Source organism: Trachurus trachurus (genome assembly GCF_905171665.1).
Source record: "Trachurus trachurus genome assembly, chromosome: 23".
Classification (NCBI taxonomy): Eukaryota; Metazoa; Chordata; class Actinopteri; order Carangiformes; family Carangidae; genus Trachurus; species Trachurus trachurus.
Window position 1 is genome coordinate 12,763,336 of NC_139912.1, and position 25,785 is coordinate 12,789,120.

The following is a 25,785-nucleotide window of genomic DNA, read 5'->3' on the forward strand; positions in this document are numbered from 1 at the left end:
CCCTGACATCGCAAGTTAATTTGCATGGCTGTGTCAATAGGTGTGTAGGTTTTACAGCCAAAAAAACATTTTTTTTTTAGGTCAGAAACTAATATTTTGGACCAAGCCTAAATTTTGACTAGTATGGATACCGTTGAAGTTTGAATTAGATAACTTGTATAAGATGAAAGAGCAGGTTCTTAGTTAAAAAATGAGTAATTTTATCGATGTTTATTTCAAACCACCATGCTGGTACAGCTGGTCAAACAATGGCTGACTGGGGTGGGGATGGTTGTAACACTTTTTTATCTTTGTTGTTTTATTAAGTATCTGTCACAATCTGTCCTGGAATTATACATCTACTATGAGCTGTCTCCCCTACTCATTGCCTGCAAATGTGCGTGTGTGTGCGTGTGTGTGTTTGGCCCAGTTTAAGTGTTGCGGACTCCAGTCCTATAGAGACTGGTGGCCTATCATCCCTGACTCTTGCTTATGTGAAGGAGTGGACGACAGCTCTGAATGTGTGAGTCTTTCAAACTCAAATAATCCCATTAAAGATGACAGGCCGGGCTTTAAGATAACTATAGCATAGGAGTTGATGTAAATTTCACAACACAGTAATATTGTGTATATTTTACAGTGTTTGCAACAGACACATAATTTTCACCTTTTTTTCTGCTCTAGGTTCAATATAGAAACAGCAGCGTTTATTACAAGGTAAGATGTTGGCTGTTGTGCTACACACAAACACAAACCAAACTCAGAACATTTTTGGTTTGTTCAACTGAAAAATGTTTTTTTTTTTTTTTTTTTTAATATTCCTATTTTTGTTGATTGTTTTGTGAAAAAAAAAGTCATGTGTAATTCCATTCGTAAAATCATCTTGATGTAGAGGTCATCCTAGCTATTACACAAACAATTTCAATGCTAACAATCTCAATGGATGCCAATGTTCAGTAAGGTACAGTATGTAGTTCTTCTTAGCCTTGGATTAACATAGACAGTCATACTACATCCATAAAGTCTTGACCATTCACTATTAACACACGTGTGTGCATGTGTGTAGCCTTGTCTCCCTACAGTCCTGTCCCTTACAGTGAAAGGCAGCTACACATTTTGGGCCATCATGATAACATGGGTAAGAACTACTGTATTATGATTTGGCAGATCTTTTCACTCAGTTTAGTATTCATATATATTCGCAGGCTTATTATCACACAGTAATAGATGGATATCTTTGATCTCTCTTAGCTCTGCATCGTCAGTGGTGTACCGATTTCTCTCCTCGTGCTGTGCATTCTGGCTGGGATTTTAAGTTCCATTATAGTAAGTTCCATGACAAAATGATGATGAAATTTAAAAGAAACAACACAAACGGTCAAATATGAATGGGAACCATCTGACACAGAGTGATATGTTTTCCTTGTGTTCTCAGCTTTGTTATGAGTCTTGTTTGTACAAGCTGAGTGAGTGGAAATACAGACTGAGTGGAGGAGAGAAACTGGTTCGAGTGGTGTTCCTCAGAAAGGACAATTGTGACCAAACAGATGAGGACAGCAGCAAAGACAGGGAAGTTGAGGAAAGTAAAAGTGATGAGGCTGTAGCCATAGAAACAGAGGACGGATCGAATGTGGCGCGAGAGGAACGAGATTCGGAGGAAGAGATTGACGACAACCCAATGGGACGCATTCCTGTGTCGTTGCTGAAGAAGCTGCAAGAAGAACTGGACCCTCCCCCTGTCGAACATCAGGTTACATGTTTGAGTTTGTTGGATAGTAAAACTAGCAAATTCTACACAGTTATGATAGAGACGGATTCACCTCTGCTACCCACTGATGCTGTGTTGGCTGATGTGAACAAACCATCCAGAAACTGTCTTTGGAGAGAGGGAAACCATCTTTTTTGTGTTGAACATATTATTTGGCCAAGAGAGAATCAACCTCAAGCCCCACTTTCCACCAAAACGTATGGACTTTTCTGAAATTTTGAAACTCGTGCAAGTTTTTTTCCGCAGGTTGGCATGGCAACCAGCCTGTAAACGCTTTATCAGGCAAGTGGATAGCAGTGATGTTTTTCTCCTTTACTGATATTAACAAAAAGTTACTATGGTATTTCACACAAATCTTATGTTGTCCGCCATGTTGTTGCACTACGTCACACTTAATTCGTATTTTAGTTTGTGCGAATCAGGGGATTTTAGTTTGAATTATGGAGTTTCCATCATCATTTTCCGATGCGATACTTCTAGATGCGCATCTAAACAGGCTGATGGAAACAAATCCAATTCTGATTCCGATTCTGTGTTTCGATTCCGGTTCCCTAACAATTCTGAATTCTGATTCTTTTAAGAGGCGGGATCAAAAAAGTTTGCATGGTCTAAATGAGGGTGCTTACCTGAGTTCTTTTTGGATGGAACAGTATCATCTATTTTAGTAAATGAATACCTATACCCTCAACCTGGACACCAGTGTACGCATCGGCATTACCAGACGAAGTGCAATGAAAATTGTTTAGGAACCGTTTAGGGGAATTGAAATTAAAACCTCTTAACAATTCTGATGGAATCAAAATGTTAGAACGGGTTCCATTCAATTCTCAATGTCCAAAACAAATCATCGTATTGTTGGACTGTACTGCAGTGCCTAAAGTCTAATTCTGAAGCTGTTTATACGACACTTTGCTGCATTTCACTTTTCACTCACTGTGAAATATCAAGGAATTGTATTTTAAGGATAACTTGCAGCACATACTATTTAGCGGCTCTTATAGACCTCAAGTACACATTTATTCTTGATCATCTGAAGCTTTGTTGTTTGTTCTTGCTCAGCTGCACCTGTGACCGATATTTTTTGTGTGCCAAAAAACTTTTTTAAAGTATAATAATTGAAAACACATATTCAACAACACACTGTGAGTACTGGTTGATTGTGAAATGTTTGATCATGTGTGATTCACAGTATTTTAATAATAAATATATATGTTGTATTGAAATATATATATTTTTTTATTTTGATCAAATATTAATTTGACTTTCAAGTTCCCCAGAAGATGTCTCTCTGTTACAATTCAATCCATAGTAAAATTTTCCCAATTGGACCACTGTGGTGGACTGACTGTCAGACTTTACTAAACCTAAGAATATTTGTCATGTAGGCATCCTCCTCAGTGTGTTGGATAATAACTAGACCATAGAAGTAGGCTTATGAGGATGCCCTTCCTGCTTCACCGTGACAGGAAATGCTGGTGTATTTATAAGTCGTTGCCCAGCAATTGCTGCCTGGTTTCTCGTCATTCCACTTGAGAGTTTATTTAATGTAAGCGGAGCAGAACATCTGGTTTACTGCAGTTAATACAAACAGCACTAAATCATCCCGTGTGTGTGTATTTTGGGGGGGGGGGGGGGTTCAAGCAGTCGGATCCTTGAGTTAAAATGTCTATAGCTAATCTATTTTTATACGACTCAAATAACAATGTGAACAGAAGAATTATCACTGCAAGTCTTTGCTCATTATTTTGATCCCCCTTTGCTGTAATGGTTCACTCACTGTTATCAGCTTTATACCCACAGCAGGCAGCTGTTTTGAGTGTAAAGTCCTCAGGTCCACTGTACACTTTACTACTACTTGATTAGAGCAATTAGCAGCTAAAGAACCAGAGATTTACTCCATCGCTTGGGAAAGCCCAAAAAACAGCTAGCGCAAAGAAAGATAACATAAGCTTTAAATTCTTCAGTTAGCCACAAACACGATGCTAAGGAATATATTCCTCCATAAAGGCTGGATTTGCAATATGTTTCCATGGAGAACATTATACAGAGCTATTTGAAGGTTAGCTACTGTCTGCTACATATCTAGCATTACCATTAAAACAGTTGTTTACTTAACAGTCCAAAAGAAACATGAGTTCAACATAAACTTGGTTCATATACTTGAACTCTTCTTTCTATTGCATCTTTTTCTCCCACTTAAGTTAGCTTGCTAACAGCAGCTAGTTGACACTTTCCGATAGCGAGTCGCTGCATCCTCCAGTCTGTCCAAGAGTTAGCGCTAGCGGCTAGGGGTGTAGGAGAAAACTATAGCACCTTTATTGGACACTACTTAAGAAATGTTTATTTTTTACTGTGTTTTACTGTTCTAGCATTAATGCCTGTCTTTTATTTTAAAAAAACAATCAATTCATGATTGTTTTTATTTTGTGCTCGTTTTGTTCTTTGTAGTTTTCTTAATATTTTAGATATTTTACACAAAAATAATCACAACTTAATTCCCATTTCAAGTTTCTTTTAATGGATTTGACAAAACGTCAACATGTTTGAGGAAAAATGTACTATATTCAAAGTGTAACCTATTTAAAGAAAACTGGAAAACTTTCGAACATATATGTAAACAGTCATTTAAATAAATAAAACCCAAGTTCAACTCATATTGATAACATAATTTAAATAAGATAAACTTAAATACTTCAACTTTAACCTCTCAACACTTGGATCCCAAACGTTACAAAAACAAGTGCAAAGACAGAAGATTAAACAGTTAAGACCAAAAAACAAATAGGCTGTAGTTGTAGGCCTTGTGTGTATTTCTTTTTTGCTTGTACTTTGATTCAGTCACTTAAAGTTCAAGTACAAAATATTTAGTATTAGAAAAAAAACAAAAAACAAAAAAAAAACATGTTTTCTGGGAGAGAACAACATTTTCTGTGACTCTCACCAGGTCAAAATCAGTAATTCTAGTTTTTTCCCTCAAGCCCTGAGCATCCTCGTTTTAGTAGCATGGCTCTATTGTCAGTAATCACATTGACACTCTAACTGAGGGACACAAACGCACACGTGGACACTACATTACAGACAAATAGGTATTGTCCGTCTGAAGAATGTAAAAGTATCTGAAGAATCTACAGAGGCAAATGTAAATTCCAGTGAGCCTGGACAGGCTTTCTTCTGTTGTCTGTAAACAACTGCACACCACAGCAGCAAGTATCAGTTTCTCCATTTATGTCCTTGTTGCTCTTCCTCTGAATCTGTGCCGTGTCGTCTTAATGATGAATGCGACTGCTTCATGACTCTGTTAGACAGAAAAATTTGAATTGTAAACATCACTGATAATATTTATGACTGACAGTAACACATTTCAAAATGGGAACGTAGAGTAGCTAATATGGCATTGGCTCTACAGTGTCTCTTTGTGTAGGTGGTGATATTTACAGTCAGTAACATGAATATGAATATTTGTCTGTTGATTATTTAGCTAGAGTCAAAAGACAGTTAGCAAAGCATAAACACTGGAAACGAGAATAAACTGCAAGCGTTGCAGCTGCAGGGATGATAATGACATAAATTTAGCTACGTCACATAAAACGGACATCTTTCACTATAGTTTCAACATTTTAGCTGAATGTGAATATGACGCAGATGTGAGAGACAAGAAATATAACTTTCAGCCATGTAAGCAATTAAATGTGGAGGCAATGAAGGCCATGTGTTATGGATATGGTGGGCTGTAATTATATTATGTCAGATAAAGGGGAAGTTATCCGCTGCTCTCTCTGTGTCATTATCAGTGTGTGTGTGTGTGTGTGTGTTGTGCTGAATGAAGGTAAACAAATGGCAAGGCAAATTCTGTTAATGATGACCTGGCAGTGGCTGTGATGCAGAAGACACACATCCAGTGTGAACCCACAATGCACATATGATGCAGGCGGTGTATTCATAAAGCTAAATCATTTAATTTATTCATTCAATTCTTCATCCAGCTCTCAGCAAGAAAACAAACATATTTGCAAAACTGTAAAATGTGTCTTTTGAAAGCTGTTTAACTAATAGTGCTGAAGTAATAATAGAAACATGTGTACAGTATAACGCAAAGTGTACCCACATAAAAACACACAACAGACATTTATATCCTCCTAGCTTTAGTTTTTCAATTTCAAAAGGCCACACAGATGCTAAATGTTAAAAGAATAGTTCACCCAAAATTCAAATTGCACTCATTATTTACTCCCCCTCATGTGGACTAAGGGCTGGGAGAAGTTGCAGAGTTATCCGTGGCTTCTCTGAGTTACAGGGGGACTCGGCATAGCAGTGCATGTCAATATAACGGTTGCAAATGGATACAGCACTATGGAGGTATTTGGATGTTTTTTGGTGTGTCTTTTTGTTATGAAGAAAAGTGGTATCCATTTGCAACCGTCACATGGACATGCAGTGCTGTACGGAGCCCCGCTGCAACTCAGAGAAGCCACGGAGGACTCTGCAACTTCTCCCAGCCCTTAGTCGACATGAGGGGGAGTAGATAATGAGTGAAATTTCAATTTTGAGTGAACTATCCCTTTAATGCTAAATGATGGAAAATCTCAGTGAGGCACGGTGACTACTTACCTACGACATCAGCTGTATCGTCAGCCAGGGGGTCAGAGTTCATCCCGTACTTGCTGCCAAATATCTGCACCAACTGGTCAAAGTATTTGCACTCCTGCTTGTCTCCTCTAGAAATATGAGACACAATGTAAGAACTAGTCAGGCAGAGGCAGAAAATCATGTTATATTATAAGATCAGCTACTGCTAGGAGGGTAAAAACATGTTTGGATGAGACAGCTTTAAGAATGTGGGTGTTTAGACAGTTGGGTTGGATTTTCCTTTAAACACTGAACATTTATATCTACTGATAAAATCGGACCATTATAGCCTTATGACTATTGATTGGAGCTGGACACTTAATGTTTACTGAATAAAGTTCTCTTTTATTGATTAAGCTATTATTTAAACAATGTGATAACTGGGCTGACATGTCTTGTTGAATGATGAGATGGAATAAAGCATTGGTGTTACAAAGAATTAATACAGTGAAGAGAAAGGCCAGGATGTTTAGAGTGATTTATCTTACATTATGAAGAAAGAAAGACAATCAGATGTTTTTTGCTATGATTTTATGTTATGTAGAAAACAAGTTTGTTCAAGCTAGTCTTATAAATTTACCAATTATAAATATTCAAGTATGTGTGATGCACTTGTGTGTTAAAGGGAGACACTGGACACCTTGTTCGTGAGAAAAAGTCATTCTCTTGTAACAGTTGTATGACCAGAGAGGCCCAAAAGTTGATAGAAACCAGAGAGGATAGGGAGAAGAACGATGGAGGTCCTTGAACGTGTCAGGAGTGAGGCAGTTAAAGCTACCCAAATAAAGAAGGGCCGGAAACAGAGTAGGGAGGTTTCTTTTTTCAGGGCGCTGTCTCTGAGGATTGGATGGATCATGTGCCAAAGAGGCTGGGACCAGCCTGCGCACCAACGAAGTGAGAGCTAAGTCTAAACCAATAGAATTAATTACACACACATAGTGCAAAATATATTATGTATGTGTATGTAACGGTTTCGTTTATCGTCATTCTCTCTGTGCTGGTGGTTGCAGATCACTGCTTGCAGACTGCGATTTCCTAATCAAAGACGATCCGTGTACAAAGTTCTTTGTAATTATCCAATTTAATAAATAATAATTCCTCTCTCAAATAAACCAACACGCCTGACAAGACCTTCACTGTCCTCCCCCCCTGGACACCAAGCACCTGTACTTACTTTCTGCCCTCCAGGAAGTGTCTGAAATTGGCCCTCAGCCTTTTTATCCTGGTCTGACACTGTTCAGGTGTACGCAGGTAGCCCTGGCTGGCCATGACCTGAGAGATCTGGATGAAGATATGTTTGTTTTTGGTGCAGCCCTTCAAGTTGTTCTGGATCTCCTCGCTCCCCCAAATGTCCAGGAGGGCCTCGGTCTCCCCGTCGCTCCAGGCCAGCTTCGTGCTGTCACCCACCCACTGGTTATTTGAGGCAACTAAGAGAAGAGAATTGTCAGATTAAGACGAATGGCATGATTCAAATAATACGGAATAAGGAAAAGCCATAGACAGGTGTCCACAAGTTTCCGAACGTGATCTATGGTCAAAAGCGGAAGCCGGTTTTGCCGGTTTTGGTGGAATTGTATGTTACGTTTCCATGGTTTTCAGTCGTTGTCATAGTTGCGGTAAACGCATGGATCTATTAACGCTGGCTTTTAACACGGATGTCAATTTGTGTGAAATCCATTGTTAAAAACTGGTGTGATGATCCCTGCATTTTACAGATTTTCATTGAAAAAAAAAAAAAAAAACCATGGAAACGTAAACATAAAATTCCACCGGAAGAGCAAAACCGGCTTACGTTTTTGACGTTCGGAAAAAGGTGGATATACACAGGTAAACTGCTTCACCTTTCTTTTGGCCGGGTTCAGGTGCACTTTCTTCTGGCTCATCTGGGACTGAGGTGTCAGTGACCTGGTCGTCTACCTTCAACTCCTTCCTGAAGATTCCCTCCATCTCAGTGAAGAACTTGAATTCCTCCCTGAATGTAAAAAAAAGAAAGAAATTCAAAGTTACCGCCAGACATAAAATATTCAAAGCTACATCCTAAACCATGAAGACACAAACAAAAGTACTGCTTAAGTTTAAAGTCAGACGTGATGTGTCCTTTTACTCTTTCTCACATAAATACTTCAATGAATGCTACTTACAAGTTATGAAGATCTTAAAGGAACTATATGTAAGAAATGTATGGCAAGAAGAAATCATAAAATCACCCACTATGTCACCAGAGACTAAGAAACCATGTTCATTCTAAATACTGATCTAACTGACAACAATAATACAGCCAGAATATTCGCATTGAAAAATTTTAATTGCAGCATGCAAATCATGTTTATGTTTTCATCTGTAGGGCCACCCACCGCTATCTCCCAATAATGAAGTCAGTGGCATTTCAGCATCCAGGTTGCCAGTTTGGACACTGAGCTGCAGCTACGTATAAGCATTGTGGATTATTTTTCTGATGTTACTAACATTAAAAGACTTCGCTTTGACTCAAACACGTCTTGACAAAAGCAGAAACGAACCAGGATCTGCATAGGAGATGTGTTTGAAAGATGGAGACGGCTGAAAGCGGAGAATAACTGGCTAATTTTCTCCTGGACACACACCTACAGTAACTTTCTGCACAATACTCCGTTTTCCCAGTGCATGTATACAGCTTTATCTGGGTCATTTCGTTCTATTACTACATCATTGCAGTTCCGGTGGCGTACTGACCATCGCGTAATGACTGTGTGAGTGAGTCTAAGGGTACCATAGCCACAAAAAGCCGGAGCAGGTCAGAGGATAACGTGTGGGTATCTGGCAACCTCGAGTTGGGGAATCTGACTGCAGCAACAGTTTTGGCCACAGTCTTACATATAGCTCCTTTAAATCTTGTAATTTACTGTTAAAGAGAAGCAGCTTTCTTGTATTTGTGAACACCATCTGATAAAGAGCGGACATGAGTGCTTTCAAATCACCTGAACACGCTTTATAAAAAGTAAGAATCATAGTTTTGTCTTCACTGACTTTTCATGGAGGAAGCCGTGTTTGAGGCGCTTAATGCGGGTGTAGCACTGCTCTGAGGTCCTCATGAACCCTCGGTCGTTCATCTTCTCCGAGATGTACTCGAACACGTGTCGGTTCTTCAGGCAGCCCTTCAGGGTGAGCTGGACGTCGTTTTCTCCCCAGATCTCCAGCAGGATGCGAGTCTCCTGGTCCGACCAGGGCATCTTTCTGCTCAGGTCGGCCAGCAGGTGGCTGGTCGACGGCTGCTCGTCTACAAGTCGGAACAACGGCCTCGTGTTAATTAATGCTGCGATGACATTAGTAATGACAAAAGTGGATTTGATCATTTAGCCCTACACAAGTCGGTTTCCTTGTCAATGAGTGATTGCAAGGTGGCGTCCAAGGCAGCACTGTCCACATCGGGGTACAAAGACTCGTCACCAAGCACTGGAGCCAGGAGATGGAAGTATCGAAACACCGTGGGACGTCCTCCACTTCTACAAAGAGTGAAACAAAGGTAAGTAAGCTGGGAAACAGGGTGATGTAAATTATTCATCTGACAATCCACACAACACAATCAGACATTCTTTTTTTAAATTTCTTTAATTTTTTACTTCCGGCTGTTGGAGTAACGCCTGTATGTCTTCTTTAGCCTTTTTATCCGGGAGTGGCACTGCTCCGCCGTCCTCAGGTATCCCAGGGCGGCCATTTTCTCCGCCATGTCGGCGAATATGTGCCCGTTGCGGACGCAGGTTTTCAGGCTGTGCTGCACGTCGTCTGCAGCCCACAGCTCGACGAGAGCCACCGTCTCCTGCTCCGACCACACCGTGTTCAGGCAATCCATCCCTACTGCAAGGGGGAAATAAAAAGACACCGGGCCTGTGATTGGATGTTTATCTGACGGAGCTTTTCTGCTGCTGCTATGAATGATGAAATTAAATGAAATGAATGAATGAACCTGACTCTGACTCTACCTAGATCCTGTTCCGGCTGTTCGTCTCGTTCTTCGAACTCATCAAGAGAAGCTGCTTCTTGTCCCAGTATTTGTTCCAGTTGGTTGTAGAATCTGTAATCTACTCTTCTCCCACATCTAAAAAATGTGTGAGAAATATGAACCGTTACTACCACGAGGTCACTTTATATCTACAAAACACACCAACAGTTCAAAGGATCTCACTTCTTTCTGTCATAGCACTGTCGAAAGTTGTTCCTCAGGGACTTGACCTTCCAGCGGCACTGCTCTGACGTCTTGGAGAAGCCGAGGTCGTGCATTCTCTCGGCGATGTCGGCGTAAACGTGCCCGTTGTGGACGAAGCCCCTCATCGCCCTCTGAACGTCCTCTTCACCCCAGATATCCATGAGCGCCACCGTCTCCTCGTCGGACCAGGTGCTGGTTCCCGATCTTTCTGTTGACACGGCGACGTCTCCGTCTGTCAACACAAACGCAGTACTTGTCACTGCCTGCAGTACTGCTGTGAAACTACAACACTGTCCTATTTTTTACAGTTTAACATTATCCACATTATAAATGCCATATGCATACTATTTATTTACAACTCAGCCTGTGTGGAGGTACTGAACAAAATCCATTAATAATCTAAAATGCATAATATTGCACACTGATTAACTACAATAAAATCCATTACAATTTACATAATTTATAGTTTATTATATATTTTTTATTATATTTTTTCCTATATGATGTATTAAGGACTGATTATTATTAATGTGGAAGGGGCAACTCAAAGAATCTGAAATCTGTCATTACAGGTGTCAGGCCAATGTGTGTGAGAATCATGAATGAGAATGAAAATGAAATGCAAATATTTGCTTTGGAAATCCATTTATAGTGTGCGGCTGTGCGCCCCCTAAATTTTCTACTTGCAATTTCTAATGATTATACCTTGAGATGTGACATTATTCTATTCATCCTTCAAAAATTTTTATTGAATGTGTCATATTCTGTTGTATTTATTTGCGCTTTGTGGGATGATCTGCGGCCCCCTCTATGTCATGTGGTGTATTCCTATTGGATCATGCAGGCCTACCAGCCTACAAAAGAGACTGGCCTTCAGTCCCCCTGTTTGACATCCTGAAGAAGGTTAAACAACCGAAACGTTGGCCTTTTAACAATAAATAATATTGCAAGTAAGAGGAAAGTGTGCGGGAGATTCTTCGCCTAAAATTTTAAGTTAGGGGCCATTATGCTCTTTGTAAAAAAAAAAGTTAGTCTGGTGCCTTGGAACATATTCTAAAATCCTCATTTTTGCACCTGACTAACCATATAGCTACAAGCCAAACAAGTCATTCAACAGTTGCACTATATGTGACACAAGTGCAAGAATGCCATATAGAAATCTAAGCGGGATGTTAGCATACAACAATCACATATACAGTACAGTATGTTCTTACAAGCATCTGGAAATGCTTTGTTATTTTGTACTTAGACGACTCCAATCACAACACATATTGATCACATCAGTGGATATTCTACCTGTTTCTGTCACTGATTCACCATTGGAGTCCTCTGATATCTCGATGGAGTCGGTAACCACGGCGGCGGACGTCGACGGCTGCTTCTCCAGGATTTGTTCCAGCAGGTCGTAAAATTTGAAATCGATTCTATCAGTCCCAGACGAGCTGCAGACGGCAAAGTCAGTTGCATTAACTCACACACACACACTTATAAACACACACACAAAACAAATAACCATGTGCAGATTTTTACCTCATATTTTCCTGACACTGGCGATAATTTGCTTTTAGCCGCTTGATCCTGGTGTGGCACTGGTCTGCGCTGCGGGAGTAACCGTGGGCGCCGAGCTTCTCGGATATTTCCGTAAAAATGTGACCATTATGTGAGGAGCGTTTGAGGCTCTGCTGGACCTGGACGCAGGAGAAATCCATATTAATATTTGAAATCACTTTGACAATCAGACTGATGATGATATCGTGCACATGCATCCTCTGGTACAACAACATCACCATGTACTGGAGCTGATTCGATGCTTCTTGAGCTCAAACTTTAACTTTAAATCACAGTCAAGAGGATTTCAAGTTTCATTTAGTTTGGTTTCAAATCAAACTTTTCTCAGAAGTTCAAATATTAAATTCAAGTATATTACAGTCAAAATGCAGGATGTTCATTATGTAACTGTCCTCTACCTGTGTGTCTCCCCAGATCTCCAGAAGGATGACCGTCTCCTTGTCCGACCAGGGGACTTTCTTCCTGTCCTCCTGAATTCCCACAACAGAGTCTGAAGAGACAAAAATAAAAATCTGATATACAGTAATAATAACCCATTCATTTCATTGAAGATCGCTGGACAACCAACTACAACTGCTGCTGATTTAACATTTGACTATTTCCTTTTATTCATTATTATTATCATTATTAGTCATGCAGCTCTTGTTGTCTGTGTGTTTACCGGGGTAGGCAGGAATGTCGCTGTCTTCAGGCTCCTCTGGTATTTCATCCAGCTGCGGCACTGAGGCAAAGTCCTTCACCAAAATTCTTCCCAGTTCATTGTAAAACTTGCACTCGACATGCCCCTGTCCTTTCAGGCTACAGTGTGAAGATAAAAAAAGCGATCAAATCACATACAGTAGATAATAATCAACAAAATTGATGTTCGTTCTGTCTTTCCCTTTTCTTTTCTTTATTTTTTTGTTGCAAACACGCACATACTTGTTTTGGTAACATTGCCTGAAGTTTGACTTGAGCCTTTTCAGCCTCGTCTGGCACTGCTCTGGTGTTCGAGAGAAGCCCTGAGTGGCCATCTTGGTGGATATGATGGAAAAAATGTGTCCGTTTCTGTGCATCCCTCTCAGCTCCTGCTGCATCTTGTCTTCAGCCCACGTGGTGATGAGGGTCAACGACTCCCGGTCTGTCCATGGAACACTTCTAGTCCCTTGAAAAAACCCATGACATATTGTTTTGTAGAATAAAAAGTATAATAATAGTACTTGAATGTTTCATTTTGATCAATCTATGTGATATTGTTGGTTTATTTTTGAGCTTTGGGAAGAAATTACAGTCAAAAGGGTTGAGTTGAATCTAAAGTTTAAGAATAACGTTAATGCAGATATTACATTTTAACTTCATATTGTATTTATTATTATATATTTCTGTTTTCTTTCATTTAAAAAGGACAGCATAGGATAGAACCTAGGAACACATCATCTAAACCTTTATAACATTGTCTAAAAAATGTATAATGCCTGATATAAATAAATAAAGAATAAAGAATATGCGGCTTTATAACTCCAAATTATGTTACTAAACAGAGGTTTAAAATATGACATCGTACCTATGTCCACACGGCTCGCATGGCCGAGAAACTGCAAGTCCTCTTCGCCATCGTCTTCCTCGAGGACGTCCTCAACATCGTAGGTGAGCTCAGGTAAAGCCGAAGGAGCCGAGGAGCCGAGGACAGACTCCAGCCGCTCGTAAAATTTACCCTCGATCCTCGAGTTTCTTTTGGTGGTGGATCAAGGACAAGACGACAGGCGTTTAGTCAGAGAATCGCTACCATTATTTCACAAATTCTGTTTTGTACTAGTCAAATTTCATAAGATTGGACATGATCTACTGAACCATGTGGGTTGAAGTGATGAAAACCCACCTGTTGTTCTGCCGGAAACATTTCTTCAGTCGTTTGATCCTGGTCTGGCACTGCTCCACCGTTCGCATGTATCCCCTCTCTGCCATCTTCTGTGCGATCTGTGTGAATATGTGACGGTTTTTTAAGCAGCCCTTCAAAGCCCGCTGCATCGAGTCTTTGCCCCAAATGTCGAGCAGATGGAGCGTCTCCTCGTCCGACCAGGGAACCTTCATGTCCGTTACAACTGGCAGTGAAGTTTCCTGAGAGTCTGGAAAAATACAAAAAAATAAGTTAGTTACAGAACTGAGATTAAAGATAAAGAAAGGTGTGTGTGGATCCAGCGATACAGACCTGTATAATCTCCCCATATTGAGATTAGAGGAGATTCCCCTGAATTCTCATCGTCCAACGAGGAATCCCTGTAAAGATGGAAAACACCACCACTGACAAGTATGATGTGTTGGCTTATGTAATATTTATATTGTGGTTGGGAGGAAACATAATGTTCATGATATATCATGAATGAAAAGGGATGGAAGGACTGAGACTGAGGATTTAAAGCCAAGACAGTGAAGCAATAAAAACTTGGCTTTCATGTCTGTGTGTGTGTGTGTGTGTGTGTGTAACCACTGAGCAAAATGTTTCTGGAAATCTTACAAGAAAGCTGCCGCCTCCGCAGGCTGCTTGGCGGGAACGTCTTCACCTCCGCTCAGCTTCCTCTTCCTGTGAGCCCTCGCTCCTCTCAGGCCTCGGACGTCCCCATTGGTCGCCAAGTCCGTGTCCGCACCCTCATTAGATGCGGTGAGGTCTATGGTTTCATCACAGTTTTGCCCTTTCCTCTCCTGAGAAACGTCCCCTCCTCTACAGCCCTTTGTCTCCTTGAGTCTTTGTCCGATTGTCTCGGCGCTCCTCCTGCTCGGCCTCTCGGGGCAGCTTGTGTTGATGGGAGCGTCGAGACTCTCTTTGTGCTCTGGAGAGGTCGAGTCTTTGAGAGCAGGTGAGCAGGAGGTGGTGTCGGTGACAGCTTTGGCCCCGGGAGGTAGCGACAGGGAGGAGAGGATGCAGTCGTCCATCGGTAATAATCTAGGATCTAATGTTGAGAGGAAGGAAGGCTAATTAGCTCCTGGTTTGGGTCAAACATAAATCATTGAGAAAGAAACAACTGACAAACATGTCCAAACCGTCATTTAACTAAATGCAAAGAGAGAAGCTGGTTGTTCTCAATGCACCTGCATTTTCTTGTCTAAAAGTAATGCCTCATTAGCTGTGTGATGACACAAACTACAGGAAGTAATTTTATTTAGGAGATGCGGATAATTAGGCAAAGGAACAATAAATAGATAGATAGATAGATAGATAGATAGATAGATAGATAGATAGATAGATAGATAGATAGATAGATAGATAGATAGATAGATAGATAGATAGATAGATAGATAGATACCTTTCTCTTCAAAGTGACCAAGGTTTCTGTGGTGTTCAAGTATGGCCTTCATGTCCTCTGGCGGGAAGAGGGATTGTAAACATTCGTCTAGGAATGACGGAGCGTCTCCAAGCAAGGCTGCCAGCTGAGGAGCGAGATCAAGTTACTAGTTTTAGTCATTTAGGCTTCATTTCTAATGCTGGTTATTGTTTACGCTGCAGAGAGGCTGAACAGAAGAAGTAGTTCATTTACAGCAGCACCTTCATTTGTTAAGAGCTTATGTTTTCCTTTCTTAAACACATATTTGGTTTTTCTAGACACTTGACCAGGATCACATTACAATCTCATGTGGTCTCCATAAGAAATAATTCATGTAAATGTTTTTTTTTTTTTACATCTTTACCTATAGTGCCTGAGAGCTTGTTATGTGTTGTGTTTTAGTGTCTGTCTCCCTGTAACAAAGGGAGAGAGGAGGAGACAGTCCACTGGGACACTGTGCTGCACCTGCGCCCAGTTAACCCTCCTCTATATCTGTCTCTGGGTCAGTGGTGCAGACCGATGAGCCGCAGCACTGAGCCCGTGTGCCACAGTCAGCCTGAAAAAAGGGGGCTGCTCGGTTTGAAGTCATGCCAAGGCCGTTTCCCCCGATGATGAACTGTTTTGTGTTGCATTCGGGTTTCATAATGGTGGTGGAATAAAACGCACAGGCACAACAAGTGGAGCAGACCTCCCACAGGGCCCAGGCAACTCCCCAGGTAGCCTTTCGCTTCAGCACTGCAGTGGGTAGGTGTCAAACTGGGGATGTAACAGTAGCCAAAACGAGACCTGTTACATAAGCATGACTGTCAGCAGCAAATCGCTGCAGAGTGGCTATGAAAAGACATATTCTCTTAAGTGATAGTTGCACTAAAGACGACATTTAGAGCTGCCACAATGTGTTTGCTTCTTTCTCTGAGTGTAAAATACACATCATATATGTCATGGCAATTCAGCACTGCGTTAATCAGATAAACACATCTAATTATAACAACTATAATTAACATATAATCATTATTTTATCACTATTGCTGTATAAGTGGCTGTTAAAGGAAACACAATACCTGTGTGAAGTCTGGGACTGGCAGCAGCTTGTCCAGTCTCGATATGAACTCCCACACCAGCATCTCGAGTGCTGCGTCGTACTTTGGCCCGAAATACACTGGGAAAATTTCCTACAAATGAGAGACAGGCGGACTAAGAGAGAGGGCAGATCCATTTAGGATGAGTGTGTGTGTTAAGGGGCTGTTTGCTTCCCTTAAAGCAAAACTGTCCTTGATGCCGCCGGGTGCAGCTCCTCTGATTTTTTTTTTTTTTGCTGCACCAGCGTGTGTCTCAACTTGTTGAGCTTTTAAAACATTAGAATATAGTTTTTGGGAAACGAGGATTGTGCAGTTTGATTAACTAAGCCATTATCCTTCTAATTATAATGAGATGACAGTACAGTTAAATAAAATTAAAAAGACAATCCTGGTCTGAATAGCACATTGTGCACAGTTTCTATCAGATGATACAGTGTACATCCCAGTACAGTATATGGTGCAGTCAAGTGTAGCTTTGATTTTTTCATTTTACCATTTTGAGTTAGAAATGTGTGGAGGAAAATTTGGAGTGATGTTCTTAAACTGCTTAGTATTACAAAATGTTATATCGCGTCACATATCGGTTGGGTTCATGGTTTCAAGCCGTTGATGCCAAGTTCTGACCCGGCCATCTGTGAGCCTCAGCAGAAATCCACATTCATCAGACCGGGCTCGGTTTTACCATCTTCCACTGTCCAGTTTTGGAGCCTGTGCCCACTGCAGCCACAGATTTTATGTTTTTGGCTGACAGCAGAGGAACCCAACGTGGTCGTCCGCTGTTGTAGCCCATCTGCCTCGTCGTGGTTGGATGTGTCGTGTGAATTCTAAGCTGCTTCTTGTAAAGACAAGTGATCTCTTTACACACCACCCAGAGTAAAAAAAACACTCTAGAGACTGTTGGGTGTGAAAGTCCCAGGAGATCAACAGGTTCAGAAAACACAAAACAGGCCTGTCTGGCACCAACACGGTCAAAGTCTGAGATCACATTATTTGGTGTGAACATTAGCCTGACCTGTACCTGCAGAGTTTTAAGCGTATGTGTTGTGTTGACCGCATGACTGGCTGATGAATAAGCAGGTTGCTACATACGGAGAAAATGCCGTCTCACCTCAAAAAAATCTTTTCTTTCAGAGGGATCCTCCAGTAACGAGTGCACCAACTCCACAAAGTTCACTTCAGACTCCTCCACCTGGTTGATGGTGACCTAATAAACACACACAATATAAGCACAATACTATTTAAAGAGGAACTATGCAAGTCCAGTCGCTTTCCCGCTGTTTTGCTAACCCTCCTCTTGGCTATGTGCATTTGTTTACACTGAAGCCTGCAAGAATCAACAGAGCGGTACATAACGTTATATATCATATACGATGTTACGCCATGCATATTTGTGTAGTTTAATCTGTCATAAACAAGAGATTACAGTTTACGGGATGTGTTTGTGTTAGGTAAACCATTTGTTAGACCATCACATTTACTCCAAAGCTGTTTACCGGTAATTAAGGTAAAAATGTAGCATAGTTAAAGCAGAAGTAAGCGATCTGGTCGTTTTGGCTAACTTCCTGTCAGCCAATGGAGTTAGCAGTCCCCGCCCTCGTCCCTAAGGTCACCACATTCCCTTGGCTGCATACACAGAGAGGACCGCCCCTTTATGCCGTTCTCTCTCCTCATTGGATAAAGGTTGTAGGATACAAGGAAAGTTTTCTCTTCGGCTTACAGCAGAGCAGAGTGACTGAGAGACCCGTGTTTCAGAACAAACACTGTATGTAAATGATTGCCGTCGGAAGATATAACTATTTAAGACTTATATTAACACAAATATTCCGCTTACTTCTGCTTTAAGCTACAAATCCTGCATAGTTCCTCTTTAAAACAAGGGAATTGAAAACAGTAATAGGCCATATCATGATATAACATTGACCACATTTTGATTATTTCTTTCAGTGAAAGAGAACGAGAGGGATTTTGTAAATGTAAACCCTCTAACCAGAGTCGTGTGTTTTCCTGCTACAGTTTACTTACATGGTGATCCTTGGCAGTGCTCGCGGGAGCTTTAATTCTGTCCAGGTGTGGCTGAATAGCCTGCAGATCCACTGGGTGCTCGCTCCGACACATCTCCAGGACCAGCTGGTGGTACACAAAAACAGATCCAAAACATCACAATAAAACAGATGTAGTGGCTTTGACTCTCTTTTCTCTGTGACTTGAATTGTACATAGTCATATCTGACCTGTTGCTATGCTACCTTTACAACAATACTGGTTATTTCGACTACTTTTGTTGTTTTATTTGAGGTTTTAATTCTCTTTATGTAAAAACTGCTGCTGATATCATTAATATGAAACCAGTTGATAGAACTAGTTTCATCTCAGTGTGACTGGACAGTGAATATTACACACCCTGGCCCTGAGTCCCAGGATGAGCTGAGCCCTCTGACTGTAGCTCATCAGCTCTGGGACCAGCTCTGTCACCATGGTAACAAACTCCTCCAGCATCCCATAGTGATCCACAAGTCCCTGCTGCACAATTTGCCACACTGCAGCTGATAAAAGCTGCAAGGGCGGGGCCAGGAGGCGTAGGTAACGGAGAGGAAGATCATTACCTGAGGCGGAGGAGAGAAGAAGCAGAAGAAAAAGAAAACAATAGTGAGAATGAACAAATAGAGACAGGTGTTTGATTTAAACATTAAATAACCAGGTCTCACGTCACAACTTTATGTCATATTTGGTGAACATTTAGTCGTCCAAGTTGATTTGCAAGCAAAATGATCAATTTTAAGGATGTGAGCTGCTGTGACAGAGGCCAAATTGTGATGGATCAGGTGGACGCCGATAGTGCAGGTGTAGTTGGATGCTCTAATGAAGGACAATCAGTGTGAACCAGAGACAAGGTCACTGGCACCTAAAGCTCAGTGATGTGTCAGGGGAGCAGAGACTAGCCTGTGCTGTGATCCTACTAGATGAGCTATACTGTAGTGCAAACTGCTGAAGAAGCTAATGCTGGTTCCAATAGAAAGGTTTATGGGGTTATTATTATACAGTAGGAGTGTGTGCAGCTGCAGACCAGTCAGTGCCCCACGTTGACCCCTGTCCTGTCCAACAATGGCCACACAAGTTGTCCTGGTCCTGTGTGATGCTTTGCTTTGTAGAAACCTTGGGTCTTTCCATTCATGTGGATCTCACTTCGCTAAGTTTACTCCTTCATCAAAACCTTATGGCAGTATTCCCTCATTAATTGGGATAAATCTCCCTGCCATCCTGAAAAAAGTGGCTCAGGAACGGTTTGAGGACCACAACATCCAGTTCAAGGTGTTGTTGACTTGGCCTCGAAAAAAATACAACCCCAGATCTCAGTCTAATCGAGCACCTGTGGGATGTGCTGGACAAACAAACCCAATCCGCCGCAGCCTCACCTCGCAAATTACAGGATTTAAAGGATCTGCTGCTAACGTCTTGGTGCCAGATACCACAACACACCTTCAGAGGTCTTGCAGAGTCCATGCCTCCATGTGTCGGAGCCATGTGTCATAATATTTGGTGGGTCGTCATAATTTTAAGGCTGTATTATTATTATCATTCACTATTCATGTATTGTCTATTGACTTTTCCATGTTTCATGCTGAGGCGGCTATGGTTTCAATAGCAATATCTGCAAATGGATGTATGGAGTAGAACTGGTGGATTTACTTATGACTTATTTTCATCATTAACAAATCAATCAATTCATACTGTATAGGCTAATTTAATCTTTGAAATATTTGGAAACAGTGATAGGTAGCTTTACAATAGTTGCAAAGCAGCAGCATCTCACCAAAACACACACACACACAGTAGATATCATCACTTCAACCAGCATTCTGAGTGAACAGCCTCCAGTTTAACTTCATTTCTAGTGAAACAATGACATGATGACAGTCGCTGCTGCTCTCAGGTGCGCTGACAACAGCATCCATCAAACTCACAGCAAAACTCAACAGCACGAACACAGCCTGACACCACCGCAGGCTGCACGGGCTGAGGGATTCTGGGAAATAATAACAGCTCTGAGCGATAATAATAGTAGTAATAGCCTAATAATGTTTTAAAAATCGCACTAAACAAACATTTTATCATGCAACATGCAAACATCCTGCACACTGGATCCTATAAGCTCACTCACTATACAAACACTGGAGGACCATTATACAGCTGTTCATTCCCGTTGTGTGTGGTAAGGTCACTGTAAACTTGCACAGATCAGAGATCATCACAAGACCAACATGGTGATTTTTTTTTCATGAGGATAGAACACGCACCTCCACTGCTTCCACTTTCAGTTCCGTGGTTTATTTCCATTTAGCAGCTGACAGGAAGAAAAAACCTGAACAGACGTCCCCCTCCGGTTGTAGCGACCAGGAACAAAAAAAAAAAAAAAAAAACCACAGTGTCAATATATGAGGGCTAATAAATATAATAATAAAAATCTGCTAATTGCTCTGCGATAAAACGTCCATGAGCGATCGCCAAAGAGCCGCTGCATGCGAGCGCAGTGTTGCTGGAAGCATTGACGGGCTCTTGTTTTTATATTCTCGCGTTGGGGAGGAGAAACAGAACAAAGGTTTCTGGTCTCATCCGCCTCAGTCCAGATCACGGCAAGCCCTCTTTCCTGGTTGGCTGACGAAGACCGGATCAACCAGGCGAGTCAGAGCGAGCACCACTAGATGGCGCCATTGGCTTTCACATCCGGCCAGGGGTCATAGGTCTACATTGTATCAAACTGACACACACACACACACACACACACACACACACACACACACACACACACACACACACACACACACACACACACACACACACACACACTTTGATATATTTTGCTTTTCTGGTTACATTATTTAGATTATATGTATTATGTAACAATTTGTTCATTTTCAAATTCATCAAGTCATTTATTTCAAATCTTGCACTGATTGCTAAAATTACAGACTATGAGAGAGTATGTGTCTTTGTAACTCGTGTGCACCATGTGCACTCCACTGCACTATTAAACAATATCAATCAGTCACGGTTTTAATGTCACAGTTTATCTTAATGGTCACAATTTTCTATTCTTGAATGCCAACTTTCAGCAGGACAAATGGTTTTATGAACACGACAGTGGCTCCTACCAGTCACCAGATCTGAATCCAGTTGGGAACTGGGACACGAAATAATGGAGGAATTGCACCAGAAAAATCTATATGATTATATAAGTAACATGCGGACCCGGATATTGAAGGAATGTTTCCAAAGGAGGCCCTACCCAGTAGTATGCAAATGATTGACTTGTTGTGATGCTGGCGCCACAACTCTGCACTTTTTACCTCTCACTAATGCACTAAAGAGTATCTGAGCCAAGAAGTGAGCATAAGAGAGTGGATCAAGCGCTGATAAAACACATCTGCAGGATCAACTGGGGCTCTCTGAGGAGAACCCCCCCCCCCTCATTTCCATTAGTGAGTTGAATCAAAGCATTCCTCTGAGCAGACCTTTGTCATAAAACTGAGGGGGAAATCTCCAAAACCCAGAATTCACCCAGAGAGGCTTTGAGTTTTAGCAGAGATGCAACGGAGCATAAACAAAGGGTCATTCATCAGATATGGTTTGATAGGTATGAAAATGATGCAGAGTAGCTATACCCGGACCCTACATCACAGCCTCCGTGGTGTATTTGAAACACTGAGGGGATGTCTTTTACACATAATGGTGCTCTTCAGCAGATTTACAGAGACTTGTGCTCTGGAAAACCATAAAAACAGAAGCTTCTCTAGTACTATACCTCAGCACAAGTCCAGTAAAGTCTTGTGTGCATGGCCTACTGTGTGTTCTAGTTACAGTAATTCTGCAATGAGACCAATCATACAACAAGAGACACATAAAGATCTGCAACAAGTGGGAAGGCTCCCATCACTATTTCTTAGAGAGTTAGAGTCCTGGTTGCAACACCATGGACTACTACACCTGGGATATTATGACGAGATGCAATAAACTGATATGAAGAAGAACCTGGGCAAGTTCTTTAAGATTTGCACAACAATGTTTAAGTCCGTCACTGTGTTGCACAGAACACACAGGCTTGGGCTATATTTAGTGGGTGTTTTTATCCAAAGCCAAGTGGGGGAAGACATGAGAATAACCAGTGGGTTTTCAAATATGTCATACTCTATACAGAAGAAGAAAGTTAAAACTTCCAGGTGAGTTGAATTTTGATTTTGAAAACTGGCAAACAACTAAGACATCTGATAAGCGTCTAGTGCCTTCAGAATAAAAGCGGATTAAAACGATTGTTATCATTTTAGTCTCCATGTAGGCCTATTACAATTTATGAACCCACTAAATCAAACTACACGATACACTTATTAAGTAGAGAGAAGTTTGACATGTAGGAAATTTTGTTTTTGTTACCAATTTAAATTTTCAGGAGATAGTAATTTTTATTGTGAAGGGCATGCACCGGAAGTATCCGTGTTGTTGCCGTGTTAGCTAGTAGCCAACCAGCTGACACATCATGCATGTGCAAAAAGTTACAAGAAAGAACAGAACATGATTTACCAGAGCTTAGACAGTCAGACGAACGATTCACTGTCAATCGTTGTATCGAGCCCGTGTTTTCCTCTCTGTGTTGCTGCAGTGCATACCTTCATATTAGAACGTCTCTGATACCTTGCAAACACCAGTTGATACTTCTGTCCTTAGTGGGGTCGGATGTGTACATGATGCTCCGCCTCCCAGTCAAACAGCGTCTCCTGTTGGCCTACTGTGGTATTTATTTATTCTTTATTTGGGAAGCTAGTCAGGTTGTGTGGCTATGTAACATAAAGCTGAACCTATAACATCCTCTTGGTTATGGTTTTGTAATCTGGCCTCAATTTTTTTCCAGATCAAATTCTTCAAAATTAAAAGCACAAGTGCCCGTGAAATGTGGGGCTTTATAGACTCAAATTGAATCAGGTATGGATACATGAATAAAACTTAAATTGGTTATGAACTATGAAGTCTGATAACAGTTAATTTATCTATTAAAGTGAAAATTCTCTTATAAAATCCCCAAAAAAGAAGAAGAAAAAAACATGCAAGAATATCTGTTGTGCTGTGGTGAAGCCTTCAACCCTTCAAAATATAAAGTCAGCGAACAGGACCCACTCTAGACAGAAATATCTGTAGGTGCTTTAACCTTATCAATTAACTATTGTCACTTGGAAATTTAGCATTTTTAAATGAGATTAAAGGACAATTCCAGGCGAATTCAACTCTGGGGTGTATTTTCATATCATTTTAGGTCTAAAAGAATGAATCTGAAGATTTTCAGTTTAATTGCTCCTGTTTAGCGGTAGTTGCGTCTGTCCCCGCATCCCCACGGCAGCAATGAATGGGAGTGGATGTAAGTTCCGCTGTTTAGGCTGTTTCCAGCCCTCAAAGCCGCAATTTTTTTCCACAGACAGCGTCAGATGGCTCCTCAAACATGCACCGAGAAGTTTATTTACTTCAAGCAAGCCGGCATGTTTGTAAAACTAGATCTAATTCAAAGTCTCCCGGAGTCTCGCGCGAGACCCAGTTGCCGTGCTGGTGTATTCAGGCGCAGTGGGAAAAGCTACCGTTTGTGTCATAAACACAGGAATATCAACTCTTGACTTGCTTCAAGTAAAAAAAACTTCTCGGCGCATGTTTGAGTAGCCACCTGACGCTGTCTGTGGAAAAAAATGTACACTTCAAGCAAGTAAAGAGTTGATATTCCTGTGTTTATGACACAAACGGTAGCTCCTACTACGCCTGAATACACCAGCACTGCAACTTCGGGCTCGCGCGAGACTCCGGGAGACTTTGAATTAGATCTAGTTTTACAAACATGCCGGCTTGCTTGAAGTAAATAAACTTCTCGGTGCATGTTTGAGTCTCCACCTGACGCTGTCTGTGGAAAAAAATTGCGGCTTTGAGGGCTGGAAACAGCCTAAACAGCGGAACTTACATCCACTCCCATTCATTGCTGCCGTGGTGACGCGGGGACAGATGCAACTACCGTAAAACAGGAGCAATTAAACTGAAAATCTTCAGATTCATTCTTTTAGACCTAAAATGATAGGATAATACACCCCAGAGTTGAATTCGCCTGGAATTGTCCTTTAAAGCCTACACATCTATTTTAACACAACCAACAAGTAGGTTATCATTTATTCATTTAATAATTTTTGTCTGTGTTTTGGCACACAGCTGGGCAGGTGTCACCTGTGACTGTATCTTCAGTCATCAAATGTTTAATATTCACCACCAGATGGAGACACATACCGCGTTATATTCCAGCTGAACCTGGTCAAACACACCGGTAAAAAGGGCCTGTAAGAAATTCACTCGCTTAAACTTCCCTAATGGCATCCCTCCCAGGAAGCGGTATTCAATAATTCATAACAGGCACTCATAAATTTCAATGAGTTTCTAATTAGGAGGAGCCCAGAGTAATTGTCTCTGTGGCGGTTTTAACAGGAGGAGGATCATGCTGACAGATTGACAGAGGCCTCGTGGCAGATTGCTGCAAATCACCTAATTATAAGTAGATGTCAAACTTTCAGCCTTTAATGATGATTATTTTGGCTAGATTGGATGATTTTACGATCGACAAGGAAAAGAGGAGTGGGAGAAGATGGTGTGTGACAAATGACCCATAGTACATCATCTTCACTTGATCTTTTTCCTTGATTTTTATTTGAGGCGGATGGCCTTTTACATAGGTTTTAGGTTTCAAGTTCAATCCATAGTCTGGATGTTTATAGTCAAGTGATTCAGAACAAATTTTAAGTGCAGAAAGATTTTTAAGTGTTTTTCGAATTCATTGCAGCTGCCTGCATTTTGAAGCCAAAGCAAAGCTTAGCTTAGCTCAGCACGACTGGAAATTGGAATAGCTTGTCTGAAAGTATGTATTGTGAAGTGGCATATGAATGCTTCTCACTTTGCTTTTTTTTATACAAATGAATTAGATTTTTTCAGTTTTCAGTGAGCATTTAAGGTGCTTGTAGACTGATTTGAACACAATTAGACCGATTTAGTCTCCATGTTAAGCTAAACTAACTCACTTCAGCTTATAAACTGATTTTCAAAATGCCTAACCACTGCTTTAAAGGTAAGTCAAAGAAGATAAAATAGATGAAGAAAAAAATATCATTATTTCTTCATTTGCTTGACTGAATGCTGCCCATACTGCAGGGAGAGGAATAAACCGTCAAGTGCGAGAAAAGCAGACAGTGTAATAACAGCAATCAGTATAGCGGAG

General features: G+C 41.0%; 1 protein-coding gene across 1 annotated transcript; it reads right to left on the reverse strand.

The window, feature by feature from the left end:
• Positions 1 to 4,255: 4,255 nt before the first annotated feature.
• Positions 4,256 to 21,031, reverse strand: LOC311006776 (uncharacterized protein). Its single transcript, XM_083999725.1, has 24 exons — positions 20,798 to 21,031; positions 18,903 to 19,105; positions 18,526 to 18,630; positions 17,612 to 17,707; positions 16,486 to 16,596; positions 15,407 to 15,530; positions 14,620 to 15,052; positions 14,314 to 14,381; positions 13,984 to 14,230; positions 13,669 to 13,835; positions 13,047 to 13,269; positions 12,787 to 12,923; positions 12,524 to 12,615; positions 12,087 to 12,244; positions 11,853 to 11,998; positions 10,536 to 10,788; positions 10,333 to 10,448; positions 9,973 to 10,207; positions 9,716 to 9,855; positions 9,380 to 9,629; positions 8,215 to 8,345; positions 7,548 to 7,800; positions 6,356 to 6,462; positions 4,256 to 5,042 (listed from the first exon to the last, which is right to left on the reverse strand). Exons 1-24 carry the CDS (start codon positions 20,835 to 20,837, stop codon positions 5,035 to 5,037), a joined length of 3,843 nt encoding a protein of 1,280 aa, XP_083855851.1. The 5' UTR covers positions 20,838 to 21,031; the 3' UTR covers positions 4,256 to 5,034.
• Positions 21,032 to 25,785: the final 4,754 nt, after the last annotated feature.